Source organism: Lonchura striata, chromosome 2 (genome assembly GCF_050655825.1).
Source record: "Lonchura striata isolate lonStrDom1 chromosome 2, ASM5065582v1, whole genome shotgun sequence".
In the NCBI taxonomy this organism is placed as follows: Eukaryota; Metazoa; Chordata; class Aves; order Passeriformes; family Estrildidae; genus Lonchura; species Lonchura striata.
The window spans coordinates 145,746,696-145,760,104 of NC_140704.1; the positions used below are offsets into that span (position 1 = coordinate 145,746,696).

A 13,409-nucleotide genomic window follows, 5' to 3' on the forward strand; every position below is an offset into this window, starting at 1 on the left:
CTTTTAAAAAACAAAAACAAAAAAAACCTAAGCAGAGAGAAATGCATAATTGAAGATATTTTTTCCCCATTACTTGGTGGATAAAGCAAATGTTTAAATCCAGACTGAAAAACACAGCCCTTTTGTTTCTAAAATACAACCTCAGAAGACTTTACTCAGGAATGGGAAAATGCTTGACCTAAATTCAAGTATTGCAGTTTAATTTGCAGTTTCTTAACAGAAGCCCAATAGAAAATAAGATGAAACTTTAAAAATCACAAGTGATAGTTCTAGTGCTACCTGTGTTCTTATTTTCTGTGCTGGCCTTTCCAAGTACTGCTATTCCTGCCTCACACTCTCCTCTCAATTTTGCTCCTCCTACTTAGATTTTTTCTTTGGTAGAATACTGGAAACTCACATTCCTCTCCCTTCTTTCCTTGAAAGGACTTGAACTCACTTAGACCATCTTCCAGAAAAATGGCTTAGAGACGATGTTGTCAAATACTGAAGAATGTAATAGAAACCCAGAATGGCTGGGGTTGGAAGGGACCTCTGGAGATCATCTTGCCCAATCCCCTGCTCAAGCCAGCCCACCCATCTGGCATAGGTTTCTCTTTCTGTCACTCATATAATTTAATTTTGTGAGTCTGGTATCTAGGTGGAAGTATTGGTCTCTAAAATCATGCATGCTCAGTCTCTAACTCTGTGTGTGTGAAAACTTTCTATGCAGAAAGAGTGGCTTTGTTAGGGGACAGTGAGGGAAATACAGCTTCAAATGTGCTAAAGCGTAGTTAAGGCATTTCCTGACAAGTTGGAGATTTCATTATGACTTGCTTTAGCAGTAAGTAGCTTCTGAATGTTACATGGAGGGAAATATTGCAATTACTACCCCACATTCCCCTTAATTCCACCAATTGCCATTCCCTGTATGGTTGTTGCTCCTCTTATCAACAGTAATTTTTCTTCTTTTATGAATTGCAGTGGTTAGTGCCCTGTCCAGACAGCTCCATGGAGATTTTTTGGGCTTTCTACTTTCAGCTATTTCTCTATGTGAAGAAATCTGCATTTGGGAGATGAAATTGTTTTTCTCCAGTTTTTTGCTGTTCCTCTGTATGGCTTCTCATTTATTTTAGTTTAGAATTTTCTGTAGGCTGCTCTTTCTGCAGCCTAATACGTAAAGTATGTTGCAGGTCAAGGAAATGAGATTTTCAAATAAATCTTCGATGAAAGCTTTCTGAGGAGCTGTCCATGTATGCAGGAGAAAAAGTGACCTATACCCTCAGTGCTGCAGAAGCAATCAGTCTCCTGCTTAAACTCCTCCTGGTCTGTATAGTTTGGAGTGCTGTGGCAAGCTTCACTGCTATGTAGACAGAGGGGGGCGATGAGACAGTGCTCTCCTACACAGGTTTGTGTCCTCTCACTGCTGAGCATCACTACTGTCTTCTCCAAGTATGTTGCCAATCTGTTCTTAAAGAGTGTGGGTTGGTTGAGAGTTTTTTCAAGATCTACTGGCCAACTTGAATTATCAACAGTTTTGGGTAGACCAGAACTGGGTAGTCTTAACACTTTCAGATCTGTAAATGAAGGGCTTACTAAAAATGTCAGCAAAAATACTTAGTTTTATCTTGTATTGAGACTGTATTTTTTCCTCCAAAAGATGGAACTAAATCAGGGAGTCAGAAAGCTTGTGTTCCTCTACTGTCAGCAGTAACTTGAAACCTGCTGGCAAAGCATGTATTTTATCTGCTACTGGGGCATATGAAGACAACTGCCTACTACCACTATTGCTAATGGCTCAAGTGATGGGTGTTTGTGTTACGAGTGTTTTAAAAGTCTGAAATCTACAGTCAAAATTTCCAGGCAATGGTATACCATTCCTCTTCTGCCTTGAATCATGGGAAGATCAGAGTGTAGCCTTGAATTTCAAAACAAACTAATATGTAGTGCCAAAGGTAGAACTGACATGTCCTGCTTTCTTTAAATGGAAATTTTGACTTTTGTTAGCCAATATTATAAAGATATGAAAGTATGTATCTATTCATCTTAATCCACATTGTCTGTGCTTAAGCATTCATTTTAAGTACATTTGTATTTGTAAGTTTGGAGCCTTCCTGTCATTTCATGGTATTCAAGGCCACTTTGTGTTTAAGATTGTCTGCAGTGGAAGTGAATGTTTCTTTAGATTGGTGTGTACTGGCTGCAGGACAGCTGTAATGCCCTAAAAATACTGATGTGGTAACTTTTGCACAGAAAGCGGTAGTTATGAAAAATCTTTAGAAATTCTGCTAACTTGTGGATGTATACAGGAAACTAAAGTAAATATGAACTCAGATGTTAGGAAATGCAAATTTTGGGTAAATTTTAGATGGCTGTTACTATAGTATGTATTAAATCAGTGCTGACTGGACTCTGCTGTTGCATCTTCTCTTTTAACACTGTGGGTTCATGATACATAACTTAGTCCTGACTGATTATAGTTTAAATCAGCATGAAGGCACCTGAGCATGATTGGTCTGATCAGAAGTGAGAAATTGAACCCTTGCTAGTCACTTTATGTAGTTTTGTTATTTAATATTTAGAGAGACTTCAGAATAATATCCGTTTCCATTATAATAAGAGATCATAAAGTCGTATGAGCTGGAATTCGTAACTGCAAACTGCATATTTAGCCAGCTAATTTTAACATGATGCACATGGGCCTTTGAAAATGAAATTATGGCCTTGAACTGGGCTTTCTGTGAGTAAAAATGCAATATTGCAAAATGTTTAATCTCTCAGTGGTGAGGGAAATGCCTTGTGAAGAAATGCTTACTAAACTCAACATATTTAGCCTAGATAACAAGGAGACTACACTATGCACTTCAATGGTATTTTGTGGCAGTAGCTAAAAGCATATGCAGACAGCTTGGAATGCATTCCTTAGATATGAATTAGAAATAAGATTAGAATTACTTTTGATTAGATAATAGAAAGGCACTCATCCAGCACTTGCAAAGTGTTTGATTTTTGTGTTAAGCTAGGTTGTTGGTCTCCAGAGTGCAACATTTGAGAACTTTGGAGAGTTGTCTGGCTTTGTAGCTGGAGTCTGGCTGGAGGGTATTCAGCAGTCAGCTCATGGTCTGCTGGAAAAGAGTCAGTGCCTTCAATCTCTTTACCATGGATCTCCACTGTCACCCTCACATATGGAACAAAAGCAGCAGCACGCTTGCAGAGAGAATAACAAGCAATGCCTTTTGAATATTTCAAAAGCCTGATGTAATTATTACATTTTAATTATTTTGATACTGTAGTGCTGCTGTAGTGGTTGGATTTGTGAGAAGGAGTTGTGGGATGGTGTTGAGGAGAGAAAAGTTTTCTCTAATTTTTTCTTTCTTAGTAGGATCAGGTCAGCTGGTGTGTTCTGATTAGCCTCAGGTGGAGTCTGTTGTAAAGAAAGGTGCTGGGATCCCTGCCTTTGTGAGCTGTTAAACTTTACACCCCCATACGGACATCCACAGTTTATTATCATGTGCACCCAAGCTCTGCCCTTCATCTGCTTCCTGCTAGGGACGGTCAGAAATGCTCTTCAGGGGAGGGGAAGCAGAGGGGCCTTGCACAGCAGGTTATTCTGTGTGTACTGTAGAACAATGAGAGCTTTTAAAAGGCAAACAGAATAACTTGTAAGTTTTCTTTTAAATCTTGTTTAAGAGATGGGGAGGTAAGTGTCTGGGAGCAACATAGGAGATTTACTCTTAGCTGTCAGCACTCTATGGATTGAACTTCAGACAGAAAATGGACTGTAGTATCTGTCAATGAGGAGAAATAGGGTATGGACAACAACTGACCTGTACACAGTCCTTCAGATCTATCTGTATGTCCAAGGACAGGGTATGATTGTGTGCTAGTGGCACGTTCAGCAATTTCCCAGGATGTGTGTAACGTGTGAAGGAGCAGCATCAGGGAAGAAGCAGTGGACAGCATTGAGATTTAAAGCAGCCTGGTGGATGGGTGGAATGGTCAGTACAGGAAGAATGTAGAGTAGATTTATTTGGAGATAGTGTCCCTCTTGCTGAGATATGTTCTGCCTCTTTTAGCTTTATTTTAATACATCTCTCAAGTTGAATGCAAAATTATTACTCTTCACCTGAAGTTATTTTTATACTGTTAGGAAAGACAGCATTTGTACAGCTCACTTGGCATTTAACAATGCACTTCTTTTCCCCTAAAAAAGATATTTAAAATATTTAGGCCACTGTAGTTTCTTTGAATATGATTCATTTTGGCCATGGGAGGAGAATGACAGTTATTTGCTTCACAAACCTTTCCTGTGATTCATGGAGTGTCCTTTGTGTCAGCCTTGAAGGAGGCATTTCATATGCTTCCTAGCAGGAAGGAAAAATAGTGTGATCATAGTTACCAGATAGGACATGGAAACTGGGTGGGAGGGAAGGGAAAGGGGAGAGGGAAATGCTGATTATTCAGAAGAAAGTTCCAGGAATGCCAATATTCTGTCTGCAGTATCTATTCATCTACGTAATGAAAAACGGATACATACCAAGCCTATATGTAATTAAGGGAAATGTCACGACTGTAATTGTCCTGTTCACAAAATAGCATAGCTTATTATGTAACTTCTTTTGTGTAAATATATCTTAGCACTTTTCCTTTGTTTCCTTGATCCATCACTGTTTCAATATAGTGTGATGTGTCTGTCTCTGAGCGATACATTTCGGATTTTGCTCCCAAACTGATGGCCACATACAATTGTGTCAACTTTCTGCAGAGATAGGTTTTTATGTTCTAACATAATAATACCGTTAGCAACTTAAGCAATGTGCCAGCTTGCCAGACAGAAGACATTTCCCTTTATTCACCAGAAAAAGTAATTTGAAAAGCTGTACTACAATTTTCTTCCTAAAAGTAGCAGCACAGATTGGCTACTTAAGTACTTTTAAAGAGTACTCCATCAAATGACAAACCCCTAATGCTGCATGGCAGACTTTGGGGCTCTTTCACAGAGTCTAGCTGCATCCAGCTGCTTTCTCTATGCCTGGAAACTGCAGGATAGGAATAAATTGTAGTAGCAGAAGTGGAAACATAGGTTTCCTCACTTCCTGATTTCCTGCATGGATTCAGGGCTTGTGGCTGGCTGTCCTTCTGCAGTTGGCAGCATTTAGTGTGGTACATGCAGCTGTGTCAGGAATATACAGTTGTGGCTGTTCAGCCTTGTGGCATCTACAGTGGTTTCTTACCTAAGCAGATGCACAGCAACGTTAGAATGGGAAAGCAGAGGTGTAGTTAGAGATGAAAGGAGTGGAATTACGAGGAATGTAGAAGAGAATAAAAGTAGATATAAATTACTAATCACATGACCTGTGTTAATTGATTTTCCCTGGCAATTAGAATTTTACTGCTTGAATCACCAATTCTATCCATTCTTCCATTATTTCCTGTGTTATAAAATGCTAGCTTTGTTTTGATTTTCCTGTAGCTGTATTTACTGGGGATAAGAGCTCTAATTATATCTGTGTACTATACTGTAATGAGAGGGCATTTAGGTTTATTCTGCCTATTTCTGAGGCAGTGTGATGAGTCATGAAATATAACTTTTGTAGAATATATCCTGATTGCCTAATGACTAGGTGTTGGTAGATGAAATTACACATACTCTCTCTTGTTCACATGAAACCAGGGAAGTGTCTTTCTTAGTAAGCTGTTTGTTCAAGTTACCCAAGAAATGTCAAAGATTACAGTTGCAAAATGAGAAAAAAAAGTGTATGTTTGAGTAGCTTGAAAACACCTGCTGAGAGTTACAAATGTGTTAGATATTCATGGTATAAATACTTGTAAGTAAAATATTTGTGAAGAAAAAATGCTGCCTGAAAATAATGCAATTGATTACCCATGTTCCACATATTTTATTTTGCAGATGATGAAGAAGAAGTTAACAATATGGAAAAAGTCATGTTAGAATATGCTACAATGGACAGAAAACTTAATAATTATATAAAAGCATTTGAAGAAACCATACATCAGGTAAATTATCTCTTCTTATTAAGCTATGAAAACATACCTTTATTCAAATACTATCTTTTAAAGGACACAAATGTTATATTTAAACAATATAGCAATGTTATATTTTTTGTAAAGACAGCTCCTTGGCAGGTATAAAATACTGAATTTTCCAGTGCAACTCTTGCAACTCTTTTTTTCCCAGCTTCCGACAGAGTGGCAGAGTTTTTAACTTCCCCCCACCAAACCCGCACTGTTAGGAATATGGGCAATGCTCTGGGAAGGGTTGAGGACACTGTAGTTAAGATGCCCTGCTCTCAGGCGATGCCACCTCGTGTGTTGTGGAAGATGGAAGTGAGGCAGTTGATTTCAGGAACAAACTGGTGGCTGTGGCTGCAGAGAGCCGATGGTTTAAAGCCTGCTTCCCACTGCCCTCCTGCCGCCTGACTCGGCTGCTGAAGGATGAGCTGGCGGGTTGCTCGCTCTGTTAACCGGGCCTCGCTCTGCCCAGGACACGGGACGGACAAAGGACAGACACGGGATGGACACGGGACGGAATCAGGATGGACACAGGACGGAATCAGGACGGACACAGGACGGGCACAGGACGGACACAGGACGGACACAGGACGGAATCAGGACGGACACAGGACGGGCACAGGACGGAATCAGGATGGACACAGGACAGAGACAGGACGGACACAGGACGGACACAGGACGGAATCAGGATGGACACAGGACAGAGACAGGACGGAATCAGGATGGACACAGGACGGGCACAGGACGGAATCAGGATGGACACAGGACAGAGACAGGACGGAATCAGGATGGACACAGGACGGGCACAGGACGGAATCAGGATGGACACAGGACGGGCACAGGACGGAATCAGGATGGACACAGGACAGAGACAGGACGGAATCAGGACGGACACAGGACGGGCACAGGACGGAATCAGGATGGACACAGGACAGAGACAGGACGGAATCAGGACGGACACAGGACGGACAAGCTCCGGTGGCGGTGCTGCCAGAGGCCGCCAGGGGGCGCCGCTCCCGCGCGCTGCGCGTCCCGGGCTCGGCGCGTTCCCGTCCCGGGCTCGGCGCGTTCCCGGTTCGGGCTCGGCGCGTTCCCGTCCCGGGCTCGGCGCGTTCCCGGTTCGGGCTCGGCGCGTTCCCGTCCCGGGCTCGGCGCGTTCCCGTCCCGGGCTCGGCGCGTTCCCGGTTCGGGCTCGGCGCGTTCCCGGTTCGGGCCCGGCGCGTTCCCGGTTCGGGCCCGGCGCGTTCCCGGTTCGGGCTCGGCGCGTTCCCGGTTCGGGCTCGGCGCGTTCCCGGTTCGGGCTCGGCGCGTTCTCGTCCCGGGCTCGGCGCGTTCTCGTCCCGGGCCCGGTCAAGATTAAATACACATGTTTAAAAGGAGTTCAAAACTATGTCTGCATCAGCAAGTGTGGGACAGCAGTAAATACAGGCACTGTTCCCCAGGTAGTCTTGCAATATACATTTCACTTCACATAGCGCCGTAACTGCAGACCTCCTAGTTTATATTGGATGCTTCAGAACTTCTTCCTTTCATTTGGACTATTCATGATTTTTAAAAGCTTTCCTAGTAAATTGTAACACAGTCGTCATTGTTAGAGACTAATGATGTATATCCAGACTTGAGTGAAACACAGTTGGTTTATATTTTGATTATAAGCCAATTAATAATTGTGTGTTATTGTTCTAATAAGAATTTCAAGTAATTTTAAACAATGGCTTTTTATTTTCTTTCATTATTTCCATTTATCAGCATTTCTTTCAAGTTTAGAACTATAAAGAGCAAGTCTGTGCCTTCACCAACAAAGCACTCAAGTCCTGTTTACTTCAGATGTATTTTAAGTTGATATTTAAGATTATATTTTAAGTTGAACACAGGTGCAACTGCTTCACTGAAGATATTTGTATGGTTTTGGCAGAGCAGTGATTTTTAGAATTGAATTCAGCAGTATTTGTTGTGTGTGTATCTGTGCTGATGTGCAAAAAAATACACCTGGAAGGGTTAGTTTTCCTTTTCCCCTCTTTTGTCTAATGCAGCTTCTTTGTGTTGCTAAAACAAGCTCATTTCCTGTTATTTCAGTCCTGAGGTCTCAAAAATGCAGCTCCGAGGTATTTAACATGTTTTAGAGTCTACATGGATTATAAATTTGGTAATGGATAATCTGTTAGCCTCTAGCCACACTTCTCCTGTCTCTGCTTCCTACTTCACTCTAGGGAATTGTTTGTCCTTTCCCCTGCCAGCATCCAGAACAAACCTTTGTGAGTGTAAGAAAGAAATGTAAATGACTTCTGCTGTAGAACAGTTACAATCTGTCCTCTGAAAAATAACAGCTCATGCTTTATTTTGGAGACTAGCTGCATGCCGTGCCTGTGGAGTTGCACTGCTCGTCTCCAGTTACCTGTCAGAGACAGTTTAAAATCTGCTTCTGGGAAACAGATACTGTTGCTGAATTTAGGGCTGCACCTGGAAGTAGCTGCAGAATAGCTTGGGTTTTAAATAGCCTCCACTGACTTGCTCCCTGGTTCCATCTGAATTCCTTACCTGAGGGCTTTTTCTGGGCAGTTGCAGCAGGTCATTAATTTTCACAAGCAGACTGTTCTTCATGGACAGGATTTGTCTCCAGCTGTAAAACACATTTTTTTCTGATCATTTTATAAGGTTGTATGTTGATGATTTTTCTGTCTGCAGTTTCCTCATACAGCAGTGAATCTGAAAGTACATTACAGTCTGTGTTTCACCATCTAACCAGCTGCTTCTAGTGAAATGTCCAGCTGGAATTTAGCAAGATAAGAGACAGCAGCAGTTAAAATTCCTGATACATTATTTTATTATGTGTATCTTTAAATGGCATTGACACAAAGGTGACACTGTACAACTAAAGGATTGTAATGTAAATAATTTGAAACTAGCATGAGATATAGTCACATGTTTTCTCAAAGCTAGTTTTTTTGTTGATTTAGGCTGCAGTAGGTGGAATGCAGAAGGTGACACATACCAGCATCCTCTTCTGGTTGAATCAGCAGCCTGTTGAGCAAGAAGTGAGCAATTGAATCACAGTGTTTCCAACAATAGGTTGTGGGAAATCCTTTGTCTGTGGGAACTCCCTGTGCCACTGGATTTTCTTGTACCTGTATAATGACTGGACTTCTGTTGCAGCTTCTTCTTTCGTTTTTAATGGGTATTTTTAAAAGAAATGAGCCAATATTTGGGTCCTTACCATGCGAAGGCCAGACAGCACTCTTATTTTTAGTGTAACAATGAAAGACTGATGGAGCTGCAGTATCTCTGGCAGAATTTTTTATACTCTTGAAATGGACCCAAATGATTGGAACCCAGGCTCAAGTTCAGAGTTCTCAAGTGGCCAGAATGCCAGCATATTGTTATCCTAAATATGGATTCTTTCACCCAGTGTGCAGGAAGACAATCCACACACAGAGTCAAGATACTTGATTTTATTTCATGTCTGTGCAGAGAATGTGTTCTAGGTGGTGAATCCATAGAGCTAACACTTCTTCAATATGCCAGGTGCTCATTTTTATACACTGTGAACAATAAAAAATTGGTATTTAACGTATATGTAACAATCTAACCGTAGTCATTAGCCTTGCATTCTCTTGTCTGCATGTAAAGACCCAGTGCACATTTGTTTCACTGCACATGCTCTCTGAGGAAGTGGCTTATGTCAGCAGGGCATGGTTGTACCCTACAGACAGGTGTATTTACTTGATGAGCACAATGTTCAAGCAAAGTTGTACTTGGCATTGTAGTTTGATTTATTGTGTCTTCCTGTTCTTGCTTCTTGGGTTATGGCAGTTGTGCCTGCTCCCTTACTTCTGCTGTGGTCTCTGGCTTAGCAGGGATGGTGGTGGTGGACTGACCACACTCTCAGCTTTTCAAGCATTTGGTTTCTTTGGGACTGTAAAAGCTGGGGTAAATATTCTGAAGTCCCCAGACTTCTCTAGATAAAATGAATTACAGTGTATTGTAGAATGAGGAAGGTGAAACTAACTTCTAAAATCACATTATTCCCACTTCTCTTTTCTTCTCCTTTAGGAAAAGAGAACCTGGGCTATTTTGTTTCTTTTTCAGGTGACCAGAAATTGTTGAACGTGGTAATAGCATCTCTGGCAAGGATTGCTTAGTGCTTCCTTTTGCAAGTTACTTCTTTGCTAAACATAACTTTGCCTTTTACTAATCCCGAGCTCTGTGACAGAATGAACTCCAAACCTTAGCGAGGTGAAAGAAACACAGAGGAGACTTATTTAAGAAAAAGACTAAGAGAAGGAAGCACTCAGAGGCAAAGGTAAAGGACATGGCTTGGAAAGTCTTGAGATCATACAGACATAGGGGGAAGAGTCTGGTTGAAAGAGTGCTAGGAAGGAGGTCATGCTGAGCTGAAGAAAAGATGGAAATATTAGATGTTGCATTGGTGCTGGAGTTTTATCCCTCCTTCTGCTAGAGCTTTCCCACGTTGTTCTTGGTGAATCATATCTATCACTGTCAGTGGCTGCTGACATCTTTGTTTTCTGATTATCCTGCATGGAGACTGATTTGAGCAATTATAATTTTAATTTAATTCAAAGTTAATTATAGTTTGAACCCAGGAAGTGAAATTAAAATGTTTTTTGTTGGGTTTTATCTGCAAAACTACTACATACACCTGATGTAAGTGTATGTCTTGAGAAGATTTGAAGTCTGGATGCGTTGGTCATTTATGCCTTTGTGACTTCACACCTTGTCAAGTGTTCAATCTTCCTTTGCAAACGTGAGGGGTGCACCATGTTCCTTGTACAAGAGTGATTTTGTATCTACAGGATATATAGGAACTACTCTTAAAATTGTTTTGTATTTTTGATAGTGATTCTTCCCTTTAGACTAGTAAGGTCCTTGGAGTGTGAATAAGAGGAGATGTTTGTTCAATGGGTCAGTAATTTAGAGCAGATTACTTAGGATTGGGGTCTGTTATTTTAGTGGCAAACTGTGTAGGTTGTAATCCTGCAGGGGGATAATTCCCTTCAGTGATGTAGGTTGTATTCCGAGTGTGCAGTTTGTGAGTGATCTAAAAGCCTTTGCAGAAAAGTAAAGAATCCTGTTTTAAAATTACTGTACAGTTAAATTTGTGGTCTCTGATTTGCAACCTGTGTAGCAAAATTCTAGTTTCCTCACTTAAAACTCATAGTGTAATGCTGTAGTAACTTGGATGGTCTTCCTTGGTCTCATAAAAATGAAAGGAACTTAACATCTTTGTTAACCGGCCTCTGCCAGCATAGCTTTGTAGGCCAGGAGTCCTATTGGAGAAGGTTCTGCCAATATGTCCAAGTTGTCTCTTTTGACAAAGCAAGCTAAAGCAACAAAACACTTCTGCAGTGGTAGCTCCACTTGCAGTGTGGTCTTTGAAGGAGCAGTAAGGTCAAGCAGAGGATGTGGTTCCAGCCAGCTCCCATCTTCACTGGCACAGCTATGGCAGCAGAACTAACATGATGGCTGAGTTCAGTGTACGTGGCAAGCGCCAGCAGGGTCATCAGTGACAGCTGCTGCCCCTTAGAGATGGGGTTGTGCTTAAAAATCAGATTGTCACAGCTTTCTGTAGGCATAAGCACCAGGAAGACTGTGGATCCCAAGGGATTCATGTGCTTTAGCTGATTCGGGACTCTGATAGTGACTGACACTGTGATACTCATCACAGTGTTGTCAGTGAAACAATTTTTGACATGGAACTTTCTAGTTTCCTGGAACAAACAACCTTGTTTGGTGCTGACACTTTCTTAATAAGCACTTTGCTCTTTTTTTTCCCTCTTGCTACACTGTCATGACAACATGTTTTAGGGCAAAATCCACTGATGGTATCTGTATCTGCAACTGTGACCTTCACTGTACAGCTGAACTAAGAGCATTTTCTCTGACATCAATGTTTCTTGATTCTGAAATATCGTCTGTTAGCCATAAAAATTCTGGGACCTTTTTATCAAAAAGGTCCGCTGCTGCAGAGAAATTGCTCAGGAAGGTCTTTGTGAAGTACCAGAAAAATGGGTTTAGTGGAATGGATATATCTTTTCTTGGGCTGACAGAGAATAAAATAACTCTTGTAGTCTTTTGCTGCATTTATCCTGACTCTCTAGCTGTAAAAGTAAATTATTCTATCTTGAAATTCACTCAGATCATACTGAGGTGCACCATCAAAAACAAGAAGTCAAAACCCTGGTGAAAGGTGTTGTACCGATGCCAATGTCTTTGGATATTTTTTGGGAACTTCATCTTTAGAGATTTTTTTTAACAATGGATCTCCTCTTGGCTGTTATTTTGGTACCTTGAATTCTAATTGGAATTCCTCTTTAATTCTAGTTTACTTGCTATCTACTAATAAAGCCACTTTAGACTGATCATTCATCTTAGAGAATAAGCAAAATGTAGGCATTGGATTAAATTCTTATAATGACTTGGGCAGGATAACAGAGGAAAATAACATGTGACTCTATAATTATGCCTCTGCATATGTATATATATAATGCCACAGGACTTACTAAAGCTTTTACAGGCAAGCTTATTTCTAACATTAACTATCTATGGAGTTTTTTAATATTTTAAGGTTTCTTCAGTACAATTTCTTTGGTACAATTTCTAATCAATGGTATATTTCTTGCTCTGTTCCACTGCCATATCCAAACAGTAATTCAAATAATACAGCACTGTTATAGGTATGTTCTCAGCTTCCTGCAGAAACTGGGACAAAGATACATTTCAACACATTTCTAATATTTACTTTATAATATTTGCTTTACTTTTTTGTGTTAAAGTCTCTGTATGTGTCAGGCTAAGCATTTGATTGAAACCGCTTTCTTGTTTTCTGAGAATTAGTGGTCTATGTGTGTAGTTCTCTACAGTAGTATGTTAGAGTCAACATTTGGTGAGCTGCAATTAAAATATTTTTTTTAGTGAACAGCATATAAAGAAGTAGGAATAGGGTTTTATTTTATGTGGGTTATATAGCCCATCCTCAGTAGTGTGTCTTATTGTGTCCTAGCAAGCATAAAAATGTGTCCTGTTTTTTGGGGAATAAACCCTGGAAACTCTTGCATATGGACATAGGTTTGTTTGACTTCACTGTGGTTGCTTACATTGGCCAAGTGAAACATTTTCCTAAATATTTGCAGTGTCAACATAGTAGTTGCTGAAATGGCCCTTGGCTTGTGTGGGTAGGAGTGGGGCAGCAGGGGCCACAGCTGGTTAGCAGTGAAGATTTGGGGGAAAAGAAATGTTCCGGACCTGTGGCCATCATATGCAGCTGGGACCTCTGTAGATATGGTGGCAGCAGGGATGGCATTAAGAACAAATGTGCCAGAGAAGTCCTGAGAACCACATGGTAATTTAAAACGTGTGTTTGCTATGTTGGGCAGCAGTGCTGC

At 40.9% G+C, this 13,409-nt stretch overlaps 1 protein-coding gene across 2 annotated transcripts in view; it reads left to right on the forward strand.

Annotated features, from left to right (window-relative positions):
- The window catches only part of NSMCE2 (NSE2 SUMO ligase component of SMC5/6 complex), a 132,304-nt gene that overhangs the window by 20,986 nt on the left and 97,909 nt on the right, over positions 1-13,409 (forward strand). For both annotated transcript variants that reach the window (XM_085572561.1, XM_021542346.4), the window contains one exon: positions 5,888-5,994. In XM_085572561.1, coding sequence (XP_085428687.1) covers positions 5,888-5,994 — 107 coding nt within the window. The remainder of the gene's footprint in view (positions 1-5,887; positions 5,995-13,409) is intronic.